We start from the raw sequence: 21,774 nt of genomic DNA on the forward strand, positions 1-21,774 counted from the left end.
GAGAAAGGAGGGAATTTTTTCTAAGTTCTTAGAAAAATGGTGTTTCGTGCTCCCTTAAAACTGTGTTTTCCTTCCACAAAGCCCACACTTTCTGTCTTTGGTCAGCTTGGAGACAAACTCTAAACTCTGGTCTTCCCAAGTTTAATACTGTCTCCAATAGATGATGTGAAACTTTTTTCTTAAAATTTTAAATAAACGATAAACTGAATGTAGCATTCCTTACAGTTCTTACTCTTTTCAGTAGGGGGTGTTCTTTTGATTTCTAGAAGTAATTATTTAGTTGTTCGATGAGAAATAATAAATCCTGCTCTGGTACCCAGAGAAGTACGACGGAAGGGGGAAAAAAAGTCTTTTCCCCAGAGTATTTGCTTGTTACTTGCCATGGCAATACTGCATGTAGTAGCTGCTGGTGTTTGCATTTCCAGTCTCAGATTTGGAGCAAAGAAAATGAATACAATGTAATTGTTCATTATCTAAGCCTAAATCCTGACATATTTACTTCAGAATTGGTGCAGTGATTTAGTTTGAGCAGGAGGTCAGGTGCATTGTTGTGAAAAAGGGGAGCAGCCCCTGTATGTTACTTGTGTAAGTGCCGTTGATTCTTAAGTGATAGCTTTTGTGCAAGTAAGATCTGAATCAAATTGTCAAAAATTTGACCTGATTTACACACAGAGATCACAGAACATGAACAGTCCCATCATTTTTTGCTAGAGCTGTCACTACCATGCACAGGCATGCTTCTGTTTCCATCTTTTTCTGTTGTGTGGTTTCATATTGACTTGATATTATTAGTGAGTGAAGGGCTAATGCAAGAAATATACCACTTGATCCCCATTTAGAGTAATAGGATACAGAGCTGAACTCAGCACAGTGGTAGTAATTGTAATGCAAAGAAACTTCCTCAAATCTGTACATCAAGCTTTGTGCTAATCCTCTTTTTATACAAGCTGCTCCCAATGATCAAAGTACCAATCAAGGCATTATTTTTAAATTACTCTTGAGCAATTAAAGTAAACACGGGAAATGAGGAGATCACTTTTATCAGATTAGAATTATCCCTGATGTTCCAGTCAAGGAACAAAGAGGAGCACAAAAAACCTCCAGAAATCGAGTTCATCATATCCACTGAATAAACTCTGATTCTCTGAGATGTCCTGTTCTACTTTTCAACACTCTTTTAAGTCTCACATCAGTAGAAAGGTGGCTAGCAAAGAATTTGGAACATAAAGGAAATTTACGTTATGAAGAAGTTTAATGATGTTTCCTATTTTTTCTTTCTCCTGCTTTGGAAAGATGGACACTAAAATTGGTTTTGAAATTTTTCAAACATTAGGTAAAATTATTTCTTAAAGTATAATGCCAACTGTACTGTTGTATATTCTCTGCCATAGACATGCCCATAGGAGCCTAGCCTCTCACAGGTAAAAGCTTGTACAAAATATTCAGTGAAGTTAGGGGATTTTGGCTGAGTCAAGGAACACATGAAAAAACATGATCAGTGACTCTGAGGATTAATCTACCAAGCCATTCTCAACGCCTTTCAGGAAGGTGTCCTATGACAATTGAAATGACATAGGATTAGGATGGGAATCTGTGTCAAGCAATCGCCAGGTTGTTTGCAGACTTTCTACCAGTTTCATATTCTCCACACTCTCCAAAAAGCTGGCCTTTTTCCAGAGATTATGCTGGGCATTGGCTCATGCCTCTGACTTTTCTTTATAACATTGATCTCAGCTGCCAAGGAAGTGCTTGCTTACATATCTATACATTTCAAGATGACAACTAAATACTTAAATGCCAACAAGTAGTTTCCTGCCTCCTAAATAGTATCATAGAAGTCTCTTCTGATTGTGTTTCCCTTCTTTCTCCATTCTCTCCAATGCTTTTCTCTCCAAGGTTCATTACATTTGATGCTGAATTCCCTTTAGTGTGGGAGGGATTTCTGCAAGAAGAGAAGGTCCATTTTAGTTTTATATCTGTTCCTTGATTTTTGATCAAATTTTGATACTGCTTAGTTCTTGGGTTCATAAAAGCCAGATTATGCAATTTTGAATGATTTTTAGCAACATATATTTAAATACCTTTGCCAAAACTGAATGCTCTAAGGATTAATCCAGCTGCAAATGCCACTTGGAACAGAATATGACAAATGCTGTATTTTCTAGTAATGCAGCTCTGTACTGCAATCAAATAGACACCCATCCGTGCTTTTTTCTTACGCATTCAGAAGTATTACTAGCATGCTCCGTTGATTATATAAAACCTTACTTAAGGGCTCCACATGTGAAGTCTTTAGATTGTCTGGGTAATATAAATGTACTGTTGATATATTTACATTTGTATGGTGCCAAGATTAGTTCCATACATACAGCTTCATCAGAAGTCAAGTTGGTAATAAGCATAACTATGATAAGTTGACTGTAAGAGAGTCAGCCGTCCTAGAAGAATTGATTGAGAAAAGAGGGCCCACAGCTGCCTTAGTCAAACTGCTTCGAATTTAAAATGTGCATCAGAGCAGGCCTGATTTACTCAGCAAAATTCAGACACTGACTGTGCAGCCTAAGCAGGCTTATGGTTTGCATTTGTTGATAACTTCTTCTGCTTTCTTGTTAATTAATAAAATTTTTCCTTTAGTTCTTCTCTCTTCTAATGTCATGTGTCTTTGCGTTCATGCAAAATCTATTCTAGCTGTTGAGAAAATTGCTATTCCCAGTGCTTAATGCTAGCATCTGCTGTGGAGAGTTGCTTTTGGAAAATGAAGAATTTGGGTTTTTTTGTCTGCATTCAGTATTAACTTAATTAACATAGAATATGAATATATGAATAGCAGAATATGAGGTTATTCTGCTTTTGAATTATTAATCTTTTAATATGTAGTTCAATGGCTAAGCTTTATACAAATTACTATTTTTAAAATTGGTGAATTGTAGTGGACTCAACTAAGCAAATGTGACTAGAAATAATTGCTTTTCTTTAGTAGTTGGTTCTGCTTTTTTGGTTGTCAATATGTAGCATATCCTGCAACTAAAAAATATTTGAGTGTTGTAGTCAATAAAATTAATGCTATGATAGTTATCTCAGGTAACTAGCATTTCCATTTCCAAGCTGGCATTTCCATTACTACGGGAAAGTAATAGAACTGTTAGAAAACAATCAGTTTGGCATGGCAGTTTTGTCAACCACTTTTCAAAATTCACGGGTTTGGTGAAGAATTTAATCAAGTTTGTCACGTTTACCAATGCTGGGATGTTTTAGGATAACTTTATTGAAAGAATTCAATTAAATGCTTTTGTGAAAAGTAAATTGCAAAAAGAAAAATTTAGTAGAACTGTACTTTTTGAAAAATCTCAAGTCTTAGAAAGTAATAAAGCTTCACCATTCTGCTCTTTTTTCTATCTACATGTTTAGTCTCTCTCTTTCATGTGTTGTAATTTTGCGTGTTTGGTTTTATGCTATCCTTTAGATTACCGTGTTCCGCATGGGGTCTGAAGGGCAACAGGACATTGAGATGTCTATCTTAACTGCTCTCCTCAAAGGTGGGTTTTGCAAGCAATTAGGAAGAATGCAGAAATTGATCCCAAGAAGACAGTCCTATACATTGTTTGAGGTTCACTCTTGACGTTTAAGTCTCCGATTTATTTGCTTGGACTCTAACAAGTAACCCAAACATGCTTGGCTGAAGGTTCAGATTAGCTTGAAGCATAAAATCCAGATTGAAAGTTTTGTGTGGCTTTCCTCACCTGAAAGCCTGGGATGTGAATGCTGCAACAACTATACTACTGATATTTCAACACATTTTATTGCAGTTCTAGCATATATTAATAAAGTTAGGAAAAAGGTGGGATGATTAAAAGACTATCTGGATTTTTCCAGATCTCAGATTGTGCTCTTTAAGCCTTAGGGCAAAATTCAGGATCAGTTCCATATTTATTTGGAGTTTGTTATGTTCGCTGAAACAACTGTTTTCTGTCTGCAGGTATATAGTAGTTGACACGAGCTCAATATGGGATCACTGGAGTTCCCAAAGCTAAGAAATAAAGGGAGGAATTGCTATACTCATATCTACAGCATCAGCCAGAGGAGCTGAGAGGAGGAGTCTTTTAGAACAGTTAAATGTCTATCTTTAGCATCAGAATATAAAGTCAATGTGGGAGCTTTAAGGAAAAAAGGGAGAGAATCTGGTTAATCCTTTTGAAATTAGGATTATGGGATTAAATGGAAGATGCTATAAATCGATTTGATGAATCCACTACTTTGTGGTAGAATTATTCTAATGATAGTATGATATGGAGTGAGGCTTGCTGTTTTCTAGTTCTTGGAGAAGTGAATTACAGAAGGTTGTCCAATCTTGTTTCATCATGTACGAAATACTAAACATCTGTGTGTTTCTCTTCAGGTACCAATGCATCTGCTCCAGACCAGCTCAGCTTGGCTTTGGCCTGGAATCGTGTAGACATTGCACGCAGCCAAATCTTTGTCTTCGGACACCACTGGCCAGTAAGACAAAGTTTTCCTAGTCATATTGTTTTTTAATAATTTAAAATAAGTGGTAGAATGTTCACCCCTTGGATTTTGTTGGCAGGAGAAACAGTATTGAATTCTGGTTTATGCCGAACTGATGCAGGATATCTCATTAATTAAGAATGACCTATTTTGAAATTTCCTTATACTGCCATTTGCAAATATTTAGCAATAATTTAAACTCTGTGAAAGAAAGAAAAGCAATTTCATGACAAGCAGAAAAATAACCTCATTTAAGATTCCTTGTGGGATTTGAAAGCAAAAAAAAAAAGAAAAAAGAAAAGCATTTACTGGAAACAATCTGACATATAGCTGGACAATAGCAGTCCTGATCACCCCCAGTGAACTTGTGTGATGCACTAGCATTGCCTAGACTTCTGACTGTCTGTGCCACTGACATGCGCTAGCACTTGGCAACTGGAAACAATCTGTGTCCTTACATATAGCTGGACAATAGCAGTCCTGATCACCCCCAGTGAACTTGTGTGATGCACTAGCATTGCCTAGACTTCTGACTGTCTGTGCCACTGACATGCGCTAGCACTTGGCAAGGTTCCCAGCTACCTATTAAAGTACATCGCAAGGAAATTCACGGAGCTGCTTAGAAGGAATTGTGTTGCTCACTTCATTAACAGCTGTGAAAAATCTCTGTTTGGATTAATGGAGCAAAATCCTGATGACCAGAAGAAACCACTGCAGAAAACAGGCCTCTGGCAGGCAGAGCTGTGCCAAATGAACTAAGAAGTAGACCTTCAGTAAAGCCTTAGGTCCTGAAATCGGATTTTCTTCCTCAAATTATTGGAGTTTGATGTTGCACTAGTTGAAGTCAGTGGTGAAACACTGCAGTGCCTTTGTTCATCTGTGTAACTAAAATCCTCTATTTAAGCCACTTTCATGTCTCACTACTGATTCTTTTTGCTTTACTGTGTGAACCATCTGGTGTTGAATTACTATAAAGTGTCATGAGGAGACCAGCCTAAAAGAGGCAGTAAGAATGAAGTGTAAGAATTTATTTTTTTCTTTAATTAGTTGTCTTTCCTGAAACTATGCAATAAAATGACACTCAAAGGAACACTATTCATGTGCACGCTATACATAATGGTGAGATTTATTTCATTTGGAAGCCTGTATAATTAAATTTAAACAAATGTTGCTGCATATGCTGTTTTATTCCTTCACTTATAGTAATGTGATGTTTCCAATATTCAAGGTTCATTAAAATGCTTATACAGAGAGGATTTAATCACCCTAAACATGATGAAGTATTATTACTATAAAACATTTATTTGGACGGAATGTTCCAATCTCCGTATTATTGTGGTTAGTTTCAGAGATACCATCTAGCAACTGAAGCCAGTTGCTGCTTTGGCAAAATTTGCAAATTTTTCATACTCATACTTTGCAACAATTTGTGGAAACAGTATCAGCCAATTGCGATTCCCTGTCATCTCAAATTCATGAAGATCGCTTTCAGACTAGCCTGTGCTGCAAGTTGGCAGTTGCAGTTTTGTCCAGGCTTACGAATGGATTCATGGTAGCTAGGCAGAGAAGATTTTTTTAAGATGAACAAAACCAGAGAAAACAAGTCTTGTTAAAGGCTTGGTTCTGTAGTTCTCTGTGCAGAGCACGGATAGTTGTAATCCAGTTTACATGCTCGTGGAGGTTATGTAACCTAAGCATTAGCTGGAGCAAGTTAAGCCTCCAAATCACAGACAAGTAGTGTCAAGTTGTTTGCATGTGTGCCGGCCTGTCTTGGGTAAATAGGTTGGAAAGCGGAAGGATGTTGCAAAGAGTAAATGTGTCTGAAGAGGTATAAACAGAAATATTGTCTGCAGAATGTAAATGAACCGGTTAGTGGCTCTCTTTTGTCTCCTTTCTGCTTCCGCAGTATGGATGCTATTTGGCATCATGCAGCATTCTTGTTAAGCTCTTTCTGTCCAGCTCCTTATCCTGCTTGTTGCTATGTATTTTGACAACTATTGCTTTCACGGAGAGCAATGAAACTAAAGTGTCACAAAATTGAGTAGTGTCTCTTCCCAGTCCTCTCACACTGATTTTATTCTGCGAGAGAAATCCTCCACAGTCTACCTACTTCACTACTTTGACTTTCAGTGTTATTGAAAGTCAAATCAGACATAACTTTAAAAAAAAAAGTAAAGCTGTGGCTATGCAAAAAGGTCTTTATACTTAAGGAAATTATCATTTTTAGTTGACTGCATGTGAGAATTGAAGACTGGGGAGTGAGTTCAATAGGAGTGTATTCAATGAAGTAGTCACTGTACGATCAATTAGATTTCTAATACTTCTAATGCATGTTAAATACAGCCTTTAGCAAGCCTTACAGCTCCTGATGGTACAGCTCCTGAGAAAGAAAAGAAATCTCCAGCAGCTCAGACTAAAGCAGCCAGAGGGAAAGGAAAAGGGAAGAAAAAGGGAGGAAAAGGAAAAGAAGAGCCAGAAGAAGAAACAGACCCAAGAAAACTTGAACTCCTGAACTGGGTGAGATGAAAGTATTTGTATTAAAACTGTTGAAGAATTCTTTTTTTTTTTTTTTTTCATCCTGGGGAACAAAGGGAGAAGGAAAATACACATTTTCATTCTATAGAATGCTCATTTGCACATTCTCACAAGATCAGTAGTAGATTCTGCAGGGATGCTGTTCAGTCTTCGAGCCAGGAATCCCCCTCTCATCGCATGTGCACCACATGCAGCCATGCTGTAACAGTACAAGTCAGTACTTATCTGCTGCATCTTCTTCCTTGCACTTGTCAGAAGGAAATAAGAGCACCAGTGAACATCTTCATCCTTCCTTGTACGTGTTATTTATCCAGTGAAGGAAGTTTAAACATCTCCATTTCCAAGTGCTTCATTTTCCAGTTGCAATAGGTTAGATTGTTCTGTTGTCTGGATTAAAGTTCAAGATTAAATGTGTCAAGGGGATTGCTGCTCCAGGGGTTTTCCCCTCTCCTACTGGGTTCTAACCCCTTAGACCATATTAAGAGAAGATCCATTAGGCTTTCTGACCAGCATTTTCCAAAGGCAAAGCTGTTGGTGAAGAAAGAGGAAGTGCTTCTTCCCAAATGATTTGAGTCTTTCGGCATTATATGTTGCCTTTTCTCTGTGAGGCAGCAGTTTGAGTAGATGATACATATGCAAGTTACCAGGGTAAATTATGTCAGCCTCTTCTTAAATGTACACAGTGCGTTTTTCATACAATTTAACTTGTTCCTATCGTGTTGAGCAAGTAAATCTCTTTTTCACATGATGTGTCAAGCATGGTATGCCTGGTTTAGTTAAAAATACTAAACAAAATGATTGAAAGCTACAGTTGTATTGCTAAAGGTTTCTTTCACTGCTCTTCTCTCGCCCAAGACCTCATTGGAAAACTCTATCATCTGTATTGACTTGCACATGGGTAAAATGACATTTTCTAAATTCCTTTTCACTTACAGATTAATCAACATATTTGGGAACTTGGGAATATCCTAAGTAATGAAAATGTTTGTGGTTGTTGGCCAACCAACTCTTCTGTGCTCATGTAGTCTCACATTCTCCGTTCTGTAATTCAGGTGAATTCCCTGGAGCAGGCTATGCTGGATGCACTGGTTCTGGATCGAGTGGACTTTGTGAAACTACTTATTGAGAATGGAGTGAACATGCAGCACTTCCTCACTATTCCTCGACTGGAAGAACTTTACAATACCGTGAGCAGAAATAATAAAATGCCCTGTAATATCTTTGCTACTGTATTTAACATGGGCATCCTTTTTCGTCTTCTCCTTCTGAGATATGCTTGTTTTTCCAAAAAGCTCTGAGCCCTGCCAATACACAGATGTTGGATAGCGGTAATGGGAGCCATTGCTACTACATATAGTGTCCTGTTGTTTCCCTACATATACACATTCCTAATTAATAAGCCTACAGCAGCTTTCAGAAGCTATTGCAGTTTGTTATGTAAATATAGTGATGTATTTAAAATGCACATTCAGAACACTTAAAGAACTAATGTAGACAGTAAAAATTTAATACCAGCCAGTAGTGGTCATTTACTTTTAATCTCAATTACTTTTCATGTATGTATACTTTAATATTATCGAAATAAGCCTGTAAATTGGGCAAAGTACTTACACAGAACTTTTATTCTTAGCGCATTGCAGAAGTCAGTATCATTTTTCCTTGTGGCCCCACAGAGCAAAATGTTTTTCCCAAGACCATAGAACATCATGCTTTTTTATTCAAATTCTCCCCAACTCAGCCCACAGCAAATTCATCAGGAACGTAACTATTTCTAGTCTCTTTTTCTTCCCATCATTTATGTGGCGGGTAGTCTAGGGCAGCATTCATACAACACATAACCTCAGTCTAGTCCTCCGGTCCCTTTATGACTCCTGCAGCAAATACAAGTTCAGACAATACCACAAACTGCTGTGACGTGAATCACCACATAAAGGATTATAAGAAAGGGATTACACAGGTCTTGATAGAAATGCGTTTGTCATTGTAGCCCAGTTCCTTCTTTTCACCCCTACAGCGTGTGATGGCACATGGTTGCCTAAAGTTCTGCTTACAGTGCCAGATCATTAATTACATTTGTGTTTGCAAAAAATCTGAAGAATTGAAGCTCTAATGGACCATGAATGATTTTTGTTTCAGAGATTGGGCCCACCAAATACGCTGCATTTGCTAGTCAGAGATGTGAAAAAGGTAAGCTTAACTAACAGCAGCATTACATTTGCATGATTACATTAACCATGTGAGTCAACAGTAAAAACAAGCATAGCATGGGGGAAAGCAGACATTTGAAATTAGATGGTAGCTGTTAAGAAAAGGAAAGTTAAATTACTACTTGTGACAAACAGTGATGTCAGTCTAAATCAGGTATGGCTATACTGCACTGCTAATTTAAAAACTAAGGAGAGGAAAGTTAAGCTCCTAGTAGTGTAATATATCATTTGAGATTTAGGTTGATGCTGTTTCTTCTACTGTTTCTTCTCTACAAGAAGCTCCCAATACAGCATTACAAAGGAGGAGTGGAAGGAAAGGCCTGATAGATTAACTGGAAGCCCCACTGCACGAGCACAGAATTTGTTCCCTTTTGTTTGTTTCCTTGTGTGTTTTTTAGTTACTTTTCTCCCATCAATCCTACTTTTACCTGCGAGAAAATCTGTTCTGTTTCTCAGTGCTACAAGTCCTAAATTTATTATTCATTTGTTTCCATTACATGTAAATTTGTTCATTATACGTGAATAGGGTCATCGTAAGATTTGTTGTTGCATTTGTTCTCTTTGAGGCTTTGGAGCTTTTATTCAGCAAAATTCAGCTACATGAAATGGCCTGTATTCCTTTTTGCAAGGAAAACTCCCATTTATTCCTCAGAGGTTTAGATGTGGGAATTACGCAGTACTGGGTTAATGTATAATTCATTTTGATCTGCTTCATAGTTTAACACTTTTCTCATTCAGTGTTTGTCTTTTTGAGTTACTAATGCTCTTCTGCATTCTCCTTTCTGTCTGTTTCCTTTTCATTGCATTTTCATGGCTCACTCGTTCAGCGGCAGTCTCGGGGATTTGGTTGGGTTAACACGGAGGTGATGTGTTTGCTTAGGATATAGTTGTTTCATCATAGCAACTGCTCAGTGGTGCTATAGAATCCGTTATTGTTGTAGGATGTAGCTTGAACAATGAAGCACGGTTTTCAGCTCATGGTTCTAGCAGAGTCAATACCAGTACCCAGTTTTTAACTGTAACAGTGGAAATTATAGTCTGCCTTTTTCTTTGATTCTGGGCTGCACATTAATCTAAGTCATGTTCTGCAGTGTAGTCTTAACTCTGTAGATAATATTATGATGAAATATAAGTTTCCATAAAATGTAAAGTATGCCTGATATTCATCATGAAAGTAAGTCATGGTTTTATACTGGATTAATGATAATCAGTACAAAGTTATTTAATTTCATCAGTATAACCCTTGCAAACAACTCAGGCTTGTATGGACACTGACATATTGTACGAGTAAATCAAATGAAAATTTGTCCTCAACTATAAATAATGCCAAGAACAAACCAAAAAAAATCTGGCCCAAAAAGTTTTTCATTATGTGAATTAGTTATCATTAATTTCGTACAAATATTCAGAGACTGAAACCAGTGGCTGGAAATAATACCTGTGTGCCAATTTAAACATGATATGTTATGTCTAGCCAGGCAATTTAATGTATATTATGTTTTTTTATCCTAAGTCCTTATTTTGGGTTTTGGTTTTTTTTAATTTTTTGGTAGGGAAATCTTCCACCGGATTATCACATCAGCCTAATAGATATTGGTCTTGTACTTGAATATCTCATGGGTGGAGCTTATCGCTGCAACTATACTCGAAAAAGTTTTCGGACTCTTTATAATAATTTATTTGGACCAAAGAGGGTAAGAATGAGTTCATTCTGGATGTGGCCATCGTGCTGATGGTAAAAAATAAGTAATACTCTGTTCCTTTGTCTTTGTGAAACACTACAAGTTAAATTCTAAAGAAATGTTGCAAGACCGAAGTTGAAACTCTGGTAGTGAAGTTATATAAGGAACCTGTAAAACAGCTATGTTAAAGGATGGGAGGACCCAAAAGGTGGTAAATACATTGATCTGGAGGTGAATTTCCTCCTAGTTCAGTAGTTTACAATCCAAGCATTTCTTATTTACTTGTTCCTACTTGAAGCTGTTGCTCTTTTATAACTGCAAACTGTATTGGTCGAACCAGGCTTATTGGTCAAGTAATTATAACCAACAGTAGCCTTAACTTGGGTAAGGCAGAGAGTTTAGTCTGAATACAGAAGAGCTCTGAACCTGTTACAGTAAGTCCTGTAAAGAACTGTTCTGAGCATAAATCTTATCCTACGGAAGCCACTGCAATCTCAGTAAAGCATTTCATAGTCATGTACCAATCCTGAGAATATCAAGTATCGCCCTTGCTTTGTTAAAAAGTCTGTTCTAAGCAAATAGAATAATTTTCTTCATTAGCTTATTTATTTGTTTGATTCAGCTTTGAAGGTCAAGTGAAGCTTCCTAGCCTAATTTACAGAAAGCCCCACACTAGGAAACACACTAGGAAACTAGCTCTACAAATGGTCAGAAGGCCGCTCAAAGCCCAGATATTCTGTGGCTGATATATAGTACATATACAGTGTAGTACTATCTGATGGAACAAACAAATAAACCTTTTACATAAAATGTAAAAGAGAGATTTCACGATAGAACAGAGGGATTTTTTTTAATGGGAAATTGTAAGAGGTTTGAAGATCTATTATATTTTTTACTATTTCCTATGGGTATCTTTACCCTGTGTGTGCTTAGAAGCACTATTTTTTTCGAGCTTTGTGACCATGTGGTGATTTTAATTCTCAAAGAAGTATATTATTGAATGATTCATTTAACTCTTCCATGTGAATCAAAATCTTTCACTTGAGTGCAGGATGGAAAGTATTTTCTAACCTATTCCCTTCCTGCAAATACAATTAAGAGGGAAATTAATTAATTGTACCATTATTGGTACAATTGTTTAGAATAGTAAGTTTAATAATAAATACTTTAAATTTCTCAATGAAAATGTGTTTTTCCTTGGTATTGTTTGGTCTTTGAATTTTCCCTTCCATCTAACTGATTTTCTTTTCTATTTTTAATATTCAGCCAAAAGCTCTTAAACTACTAGGGATGGAGGTAAGTTGGATTTCTTGTAAAATACTGTTTTTATCAGAGCATTTCTTGGTACAGTTCTGCTCTTGCTCTTAGCTTTGTCACTATTACTGAGGCTTAACGTAAATTTCAACTAGACAGGATCTTCCATTTTGCAAACAGCCTATGAAATACTTCTGACATTCTTTTATGGGTAGGGTCTTGAGGGCTGCTTAAAGCTTTGCTCGATAGTCTTCAGGCAGTTTTTAGCATTATTATGTAATAACACATTCCGTGTTGGAATGTATTGCAGATTTAATCATTCAGATGTGAACATCGATTAAATTGAAAAGACAATGCGGTCCATCAGTGCTACTTATGGTCAAATCCCCTTTAACCATGAAGTAGCAATTTATGCACAAATGAGGTTTTATCATAGAGAAAACATTTAACTGGAGTGAAAAAACAAGGTGGTCTGACACGTTAGATGCTGTCCTCCACTATAAAACATCCTTGCTACCATGATGGCACCATGCTTTGTAAATGACGAAGCTAATCCAGATTTTTGGGTCCAACCCCTGCCTCAATTACTTGTGTGTCTGCAGAAATTTTGAATTGATCAGAATCAAGTCTGGGATGATGCCTAAAAACTCACTCTGTTTTGGAGGTAGTTGCTTTTGTTTCTGAAAAAAATATTAATATAGACCAGGAAAGCATTTCCACAAAGGGGCTAGGTACATTTCTCTATGAAGTATGCTTTTACTAATGCTGTGATAGTATTCGAACACAGTATATGTATGTTGCTTGTGTTACATTTGATGTGAACTATACCCAAACACAAAAGCCTCTATTTCCCCAAGCAGATAAGCAGCTTTCTTCTCTACAGAGAAAGTCCAGGTTATGTTTAATCTCTCTGATCAGCTTCCTGTTTTCTAATGGCTCAATGCCAAAAGCTCAGCCCCTCAGAGGTGCGGCCCTTTTTAATCAGTGTTGATCACACATAGGTTGCTTAGTGCTTCTCCAAAAGCACATTTTGATTTTCCTATTTCTTTCAGTGAGAAATGTTTTATGTGGCACAAACTGAAGTGTTCTCTCCACTTGACAGTGGGTGTAGCCCACTCCCTTCTTCCAAGAGAAAGAAAAGGTGAAAAGAAAAATTAACATTTCTTTTGCTGAAGTGGTCAGGAAATTGATGCGACTCCGAATGTTTGGGTTTTTTTCATTTCCAGTGTTAGCAGCTCTAAAACAGGAGGTTTAAGCTCCTTAGCACTTTGTCTTTCTTACCCAGGGTTTTGTTTTGATTTGATTTTCCTAGTATGGGGGGAACTTCATTTTTGGTCCTCCATTTGAGATTTTATGTCCTGTGCTTCAGAGATGCTCAATGCTTTCTTCATGTGCATGCAATCAATGACCCCTGAATTTTCCATAAAAGACAGAGGTCACCACTTTGCAGTTCTTAAAACTGCTGGAAGAGAAACACATACTTAATTGTTGAGCTGAATAGTCGTCTTTGGAAACCTGGGGTGTGAGGCTGAACCCTGGGTTTGGATTTAAGTTCATATTTTGTCAAAAAATAGTACATTATGCTGAGCTTGCTTGAACAGGAACTAATTTTGTGGAATGGTAATTGCTTTTACTTGCAGTCCACTTCTGAGATTGGAATCGAGGTCTACAGTGATGATGAGCTCTGTCTACACCTATATATGCAATGTTCTTCCTACATTATTTAAACCCTAATTTTCCCAATCATGGCTTTTCTCCCTTCAGGATCCTGCTTCATTGTCAGTACTTCCCTTCAGTTACTTCCATGTTGGTTCCTGTAGTAATGGCCTATCCTCCCTGTCCCTTTAAGAAATGGGATGCTTATACCTTCCGTTTGCACTGCATACATAAGAGGAGATTGCTTATTCAAAGGTGAAGACTCCGTTTAGTATCTTGCTGTTCTTAAGGACGCTATCTGCCTGTCTTTTCTGTTTGCGCGTTACCACTCTCCACCTGCATGTCAGTCTGAAAACTGCTTTAATACCTGTAAGATATGCAGCACTGTTCTTCAGGAATAGATGCAGACATACCAAATCAGAAATTACAGTGGAACCTATTCAGAGTGAATTCAGGTTTGTTAACGCTCCATTGACACTGCAGTGGAATTAATTAATTATTAATTCATTGCAAATCAACTTGTGCAATTACACATGGGTAGAGATCTACTTACAATGCAGTGTAAAGTGATGCCTTCAGTACAATAGTGTTCTACTGTACTTATCCAAGATGGGTGACTTGTAATTAAGTATGCAAGAAACGGATCTCTGAATAAAATGTTAAACTGTGTGTGTTAGCCCAGTGCATGCTCTGTCACATGTTCTTCATAGCTTTATCGCTATTGGCATTCATTGTAGCAAACAGCAAAAACGAATTAGAACTTTAACTATTAATATGTCCTCTCAATACTTGTTCTGTGTATGGTGCCGTTGTCACGTAAGGTGTTAAAAATTGATGGCAATGTTTTTTCTTCTTTTCTTCCCAGGATGATGAGCCTCCCACCAAAGGGAAGAAGAAGAAGAAGAAGAAAAAGGAGGAAGAGATCGATATTGATGTGGATGACCCGGAAGTCAGCCGCTTTCAGTATCCCTTTCATGAACTGATGGTATGGGCCGTGCTGATGAAACGGCAAAAGATGGCACTCTTCCTTTGGCAGCGAGGGGAGGAAACCATGGCCAAGGCACTTGTGGCCTGTAAACTGTACAAGGCTATGGCCCATGAGTCTTCCGAGAGTGAACTGGTGGATGACATCTCTCAGGATCTGGACAACAACTCAAAGTTAGTAGATGCGGAGCAGACTTTATATCTACTTGATATAGGGTGTTGTCTGATCTGCTGAGAAGCTTTACTTTCAGTGAAGTACAATTGATTTCTAGAATGTAGGTTCACAGAATGCCATTTGGAGCCGATTTATCAACAGTAAACAAGCCAAAATATGGTCTTAGAATCTGAAGGCAACACTAGCAAGGAGAAGACTTGCATTTTTTCTGACAGAACACATTCTTTCTTCAGCTTCTCTCTCTGTAAAACTAGCTAGTTTTATTTCACAAAGTTATTTTCAGGATTTACTCACATGAATTAAGGGGTATCTGATGATATGTCTAAACTGGCCTTAAGATGTTATCGGTCTAAGCTAATTCTCTCTGGTCACTAAAACTTTGTTTGGAACTTTCGCAGACTGTCCCAAATCAAGCTTGAGACTCAGTTGTTCTTGTCATTGTACATGTGTGTGGAAAAACATGACCCCCTGTGAACAGAATTAAAACCCCAAATGCAAGCAAACACTGATTTCTAAATCAAACTTCACTGGACTTATCTTGCATTTTCCAGAGATTTTGGCCAGCTGGCTGTTGAACTCTTGGATCAGTCCTATAAACGTGATGAGCAGATTGCCATGAAACTACTGACCTACGAACTGAAAAACTGGAGTAATTCTACCTGCTTGAAATTGGCTGTGGCAGCTAAACACAGGGACTTCATTGCTCACACATGCAGCCAGATGCTCTTAACAGATATGTGGATGGGGCGACTACGCATGCGGAAAAACCCAGGCCTTAAGGTATTTCTGTTCTGCAGTTGTTTTCAAAAATATAGTTTGTTGCATGTGACATTACATTATACATAGTGTATGCATAGAACAAATTGGCTTACTAATTATAGATGTTTTAAGAACATACCTGTTTTAAAGCTAATTTTTCTGGCTTCCAAATTCAGGATATCTAAGGAACATTAGTCCGTGACAAAGGAAAATATAAATCCATAAAAGGCTTAGCATGATTGGAATCTGAGAGCGAAGTTGTGGCTTTCAATGAATGATGAGATCTATTCACTGAAAACATACACCTTTGGTTAAAAATTAGTTGGATACAAGCAAAAAGATCTCCATTAGGGGTCCACACAATGGGAATAGAGAGAAAATGAACCGGGTGTGGACACATGCTTCTTACATTGCTTAATATTGTACCAGAAGTCACAGAGTCAAGACTCAGTGTTGAAAAGAGTGAAATCTGTGCAATTGCATTGTGTGAAACTATGTCATTTTTATTTCCCTCTTCTGTGATTTGATGATACGGTCTCTCTTACTGATTTTTATATTTCCCGATTATTGGATTTACAAAAAAACAAGTAATGTGAGGGGGCTGGCACAAAAGAGAAACATGAGTGAGCCAATGTTAAGGAAGCAGAGCAGTGTTTGCTTGTGTGTGTTTTCCTGTGAATATAATCCTTTCTTTGTTATATTATGCTGTTGTTGTCACCCATATGGAGGCCCATCGTGATGGTGCCACCTTCAGTCTCACCTCCTTATTTCCTTAAATCCCCTGTTACTGACAAAGTGCCATGCCTGTGTTCCCAGGTCATACTCCCAAGCTTGCTGACGTACACATTGTACTCTCTCTGTCATTCTCAGTTTATTTCCACCTTCCCATGTCTCCCTCTTAAAACCTGTTTAAAATCTTCAGGCAAGTGTCCTGCCTTTCAGATTGCATCGTGGTTCTTTCTAAATCTGTTTATTGATTTCCTTTCTCTTCTCCAAAGCATTAATCAACCTGCTAATGTTCTAGTTTCATTACCTGCATTCTTTTCTTTGCTCCTTTTCTGTACTTTGGCAACTCATGCTTGTGTTTCTGTATCTCAGCAGTCTCATATAGTAAAAGAACTCTCCAGCTGCTATCTGCAAAGCTTCTTTTACCTTTCACAAGTTTATTAACTATTAAAACTAATTATAGTAGGTGACTAAAGTAACTATAAATTCCAGTAACAAACCTGAAGCCCTCTTCCGACCACCACTGTGTCCGTTGCATGGAATTTCTCTCCACAACTCTAAATCTGGCGCACAATTTCTTAATTGCAGTGTATTCATGGAGGTGGGAAGCCTTCCAGGGTGCCATCTTTCCATACAAGACCTTATTGCCAATGCTGCATAAGTACTACTTATTCATTTTTGTAGGTTTGAGGATAGCAGAGTATCTTGAATACTATACAAACGAAAATATTGTTTATGGGATTTGCCTTGTTATGAAATCTATTAATGTAAACAAATATCGCCATCTGAGTTGAATTCTTTCTTGTTGTACAGGTTATAATGGGGATTCTCTTCCCTCCCACCATCCTTTTCCTAGAGTTTCGGAGTTACGATGATTATTCTTACCAGACATCAAGACAAAATGAGGAAGGCAGAGAAAAGGAGGAGGAAAATGTGGTCAGTAATGGACAATATTAGGAAGTTCTAATATCTCAAGAGTGCTCAATTTTCTAACTTCTCTGATTATGCTAGAGATTAAGGTCGCTCACATTAAAATCTCAGCTGCCTCTGTGGGATAAAAATCAGTGAAGAATTTTGGGAGTGTATAGGCTGGATTCTCAGGGCGTGTAAATTATCTGTGTAGTTGCACAGATTTACGGAATTTGTATTTTTGTATTTTTAAAAAGAGGTCTGTTGCTCAGAGGAAGCATTGTGTAGTTAACAGTTGGCTGAGGCTGTAGTTGAGGAAAAGCTATTATTTTTATTATTGTATATTGATGAAAACTGACAACTTTGGTCTTCCAGGATGCAAATGTGGATGCAGGCTCCCGAAAAGGAGATGAAGAGAATGGAAATAAAAAACAAAAGAGCCTTCCAATTGGAGCAAAGATCTATGAATTCTATAATGCACCTATTGTCAAATTTTGGTTCTACACAGTAAGTCATGATGATTAAACTGATAGTGATTATTTTTCTCACACCTGTGAAACTTAAAGAATTCTAATGTAAAAATAATAACCAAGTAATAAATAAATAAATAAATTGTACTGACTTTCATGGAATCTGCTGAGTAAAGCACTCCCTTTATTCAGAGAAAAATGCATAGACAATGAAACAGAATGAATAACTGAAGCTTATGCTGTTAGCCTCTAAAGCTCCTACACACTTTGAAGGAGGCCCTGTCTGGCTAATCACATGCCAAACTCAGTGCAAGCTCCACAATCCAGTCACTCAATCCAAACTAGGCTGGATTCTCTTGCTTTCTAAAGGCTCTGGCTCCTGTTCTGCGTTGAAATACACTTTAGGACCCAAGAAGTAATGCCATAGTATCAGTGCTTGCCATTTGCTCTGGTGAGTTAGGCTTAGATGAGTGCAACCTAGATGGCAGCACAGATCCCAGTCTGCTAAGACTTAATAGGTACTTTTCTCTTATTTAAATAATTAAAACCAATCTAAACTAAAAGATTTATTTTTGACAAGCATCTGGTTTTCTCTTTAGCGCATCAAGAATTATCTGGTGCTAAACTCTGTTTTAATAAAACAGAAAAAGTATTCATGCTACTGCTCATAAATTTTGTGTGTGCCCTGTAAAAGGGATACTGATTTCTTTTTTATCCAAAGTTAGGACTTCCATTACCTAGTAAGTCATAATATTATGTAGGTTTTTAGTTTTAGCACATTGTAATCACAAAACACTTTACTGATCCCTTTCTGCTGCCTGCGTTAATAATTTAAAAGCAAAATTCCTATTTAATTTCAAAGAAAAGTATTCAACATGGTTTCACAGCATAAAGAAATTACATTTTAGTGGATTAAAAAAGCCCCAGGCACAAAGGACCTGATTTAGAGTGCTTTGGAATTGTTGTTTTGCTTCTTTCAACAAATGAGATAATTCAGCTGCCTGGATCATATGTTCCACAGCATCTGTCATTCCTTCAGCTGCTGGAGGCCTGTGGCCTCTGCCAGCGTGTATGGCAGCTATAGGAAGGGCATTGCAGCAGGCCCGCTTCCTTCAGAGACAAAAATCTTTTTTCTTGTGCGGGTAAGGGTCTTCAACACCTGAATCTTTCACGCATAGTCTCAATGTATGTGTTCGTACATGTTCATATGAATGTCACAATTAGGGTGGGCTTCGCTTTCATGCATTATGCAGGCCCCTCAGCTAAGAGGATTTTACTGCCTTCTGTTTGGTGTTTCTTCTCTGACATGGTGATGCAGCCTTCTGTGCTCTTACTGCATTAGGCTTCAGCAAGAAACTTGCTCCTGAGACTAGGGGCTACTTAAAGTAACCAAAATATCTGCAAACCTACTATTCATGCAGATGGAGGTGTTGTAGGGACTGATATATGAAGTCTGTATGCCTCTGGCTTCGCATAAAAAGTATATTCTGCCTGGATGGTCTCAACCACATTATTACAGGGTGGAGAAAAGCAAGTGGCCTGTGTGGCTCTTTATTTCCTCTACACCTGCAGGCAGGTGCTGCTCACAGCCCTGCCTCCCTGTTCTGCTTTAGATCTGTTTTGAGATGGTGGGTAAACATTTCACATTGAATATCTCATTCTTTAGAAAACTCCATGTTCTCCCTGGAAAATCTTTGGTTTATTACTGCTTTGTTTCTCTCTCTTTTTTTTTTTTTTTTTTTTTTGCAAAGCCATTGAATCCATTTTGGTTTCTTAACTCTGGACTTCCAAGATCTCTGAAGTTTTTAGTTTGGCCGGTCACTGAAGACTGCTGTGAGGCATGGAGACATCAGCATCACCAGTTTGACATTTACACCAGTAGTTACAGAAAACAGAGTGATAGCTCTGTTGACTTACACTAATAGTCCAGAACTTCCTAACGGAAATTAGTGGAGACTGATTTTTTTTGTGTGTGTGGAAGTCATCTCAAGTGATTGAATACTGCCTAACTGTGGAAGGATCCTGGGACCCATCACCTAAAGTCCATAAAGGATTTTATTTTTTCTTTTCTTTTTTTTTTTTTTTTTTTTTATATTATCACACCGCTGTTTCATGCTATTTAATTATATCATCTTGGTGCGGATGGAACGGTGGCCATCAGTCCAGGAATGGATTGTCATCTCCTACATTGTGACATTGGCTTTAGAGAAAGTAAGAGAGGTAAAGTCTAATCATACCGACATCTCATAATCCTTAAAATGAAGCTCGCTCCTAGAGGTAATAATGGCATGGACTTGTGCAGAGGGTTAAGAAGCCATACGTGAGAGAGAAGATTCTCATATCCACAGAGTCCCAAAATGCCCATCACTGGAGAGAGTTTCATTTGTAAGCCATTCCCAGACATTAAAACCTTCTCTTATTGGGCAAAAAGATCAGGCCACAATGCCCTGAGGTCAGTAGTCAAAATGAATGCTGTCACTCTCTTACGTGTATTTCCAAGGAAGGGCAGGGCCATAACTCATGAAGGAAATCTCAGTAGGTACTGTCTTTTTATTACTGATGCAGTCCTTGATGAGAACTGCAGGCAGAGAGGTGTTTTGGGGAATTAGCCAGGAGTACTACGTGACTGATCTTGTTACTTTTGTATGAGGAATATAGCATAAAAACTTCTGCTGTATTCACATGCTGTAGTGTGGTTTGCACTTAGTCTATCCTTCTCTGATTCACAATTCCCACATTACCAACTGTATTTGGAGATAAATACGGATGCCAAGTCAGTAAGCCAGATCTCCTGGTTTAAATGTTATTGATTAAAACCTACAACAAAAAAAGTCTTAATAAAGCCAAAATAGAAACAAAGATGAAAAGGGGGTCCAGAGGAGGGCCACGAAAATGATCAGAGGCCTGGAACAGCTCTGCTATGAAGAAAGGCTGAGAGAGTTGAGGTTGCTCAGCCTGGAGAAGAGAAGGCTCTGGGGACACCTTACTACAGCCTTTCAATATGTAAAGGGGGCTTATAAGAAAGACAGAGAGACACTTTTTACCAAGGCCTGTAGTGACAGGACACGGGGCAACCGTTTTAAACTGAAAGAAGGTAAGTTTCGATTGGACATAAGGAAGAAATTTTTTATGATGAGGGTGGTGAGACACTGAAACAGGTTGCCCAGAGAAGTTGTGGATAGCCCATCCCTGGAAGTGTTCAAGGTCAGGTTGGATGGGGCTTTGGGCAACCTGATCTAGTGAAAGATGTCTCTGCCCATGGCAGGGTGGTTGGACTAGATGATCTTCACAGGTCCCTTCCAACACAAACCATTCTATGTTTCTATAAAAAGGAAATTTTGCCTGCTAGTAACTAAAATACTGCTGCTTGAGACAAATTTTGCTGGCAGTGGAGGGGGTCTCAGACACCTATTGAATGTGACAAGATTGGTCTTTTTTCATGACCATTACTTCAAAAACTGTAACTTGGAGTTTTTCCTAATGATTTCTTTGTTGTTTGTTTGTTTGTTTGTTTTTAATTTCCTTTTCTGATGTCAGAGCCTGGCAAGCTGAGCCAAAAAGTGAAGGTTTGGCTCCAGGAATACTGGAATATTACTGACCTGGTGGCTATTTCAGTATTTATGATAGGAGCAATTCTTCGCCTACAGAACCAGCCTTACATGGGTTATGGAAGAGTGATTTACTGCGTAGATATCATTTTCTGGTACATTAGAGTACTAGATATCTTTGGTGTGAACAAATATCTGGGACCTTACGTCATGATGATTGGAAAGATGGTTAGTGCCTAAATTGCTGTAAATTATGTATTTCAGAACTTCATGGGAAACTAAATTAAGTTCTGATTTTTAAAGAGGTTTTCCATCTGAGTAGGACTCTGAATAAAGCCTGTGAAAAAGTTGCCATGTGAATTTCAC

General features: G+C 37.9%; 1 protein-coding gene across 1 annotated transcript in view; it reads left to right on the forward strand.

Annotated features, from left to right (window-relative positions):
- The window catches only part of TRPM1 (transient receptor potential cation channel subfamily M member 1), a 95,061-nt gene that overhangs the window by 60,344 nt on the left and 12,943 nt on the right, over nucleotides 1-21,774 (forward strand). Inside the window, exons 11-23 of the mRNA XM_019472357.1 lie at nucleotides 3,464-3,536; nucleotides 4,397-4,497; nucleotides 6,847-7,020; nucleotides 8,091-8,225; nucleotides 9,175-9,225; nucleotides 10,799-10,939; nucleotides 12,194-12,223; nucleotides 14,703-14,995; nucleotides 15,548-15,776; nucleotides 17,295-17,417; nucleotides 17,766-17,914; nucleotides 19,969-20,081; nucleotides 21,386-21,636. Coding sequence (XP_019327902.1) covers nucleotides 3,464-3,536; nucleotides 4,397-4,497; nucleotides 6,847-7,020; nucleotides 8,091-8,225; nucleotides 9,175-9,225; nucleotides 10,799-10,939; nucleotides 12,194-12,223; nucleotides 14,703-14,995; nucleotides 15,548-15,776; nucleotides 17,295-17,417; nucleotides 17,766-17,914; nucleotides 19,969-20,081; nucleotides 21,386-21,636 — 1,863 coding nt within the window. The remainder of the gene's footprint in view (nucleotides 1-3,463; nucleotides 3,537-4,396; nucleotides 4,498-6,846; nucleotides 7,021-8,090; nucleotides 8,226-9,174; nucleotides 9,226-10,798; nucleotides 10,940-12,193; nucleotides 12,224-14,702; nucleotides 14,996-15,547; nucleotides 15,777-17,294; nucleotides 17,418-17,765; nucleotides 17,915-19,968; nucleotides 20,082-21,385; nucleotides 21,637-21,774) is intronic.

The sequence above is a fragment of the Aptenodytes forsteri genome, unplaced genomic scaffold (assembly GCF_000699145.1).
Source record: "Aptenodytes forsteri isolate BGI_AS27 unplaced genomic scaffold, ASM69914v1 Scaffold83, whole genome shotgun sequence".
In the NCBI taxonomy this organism is placed as follows: Eukaryota; Metazoa; Chordata; class Aves; order Sphenisciformes; family Spheniscidae; genus Aptenodytes; species Aptenodytes forsteri.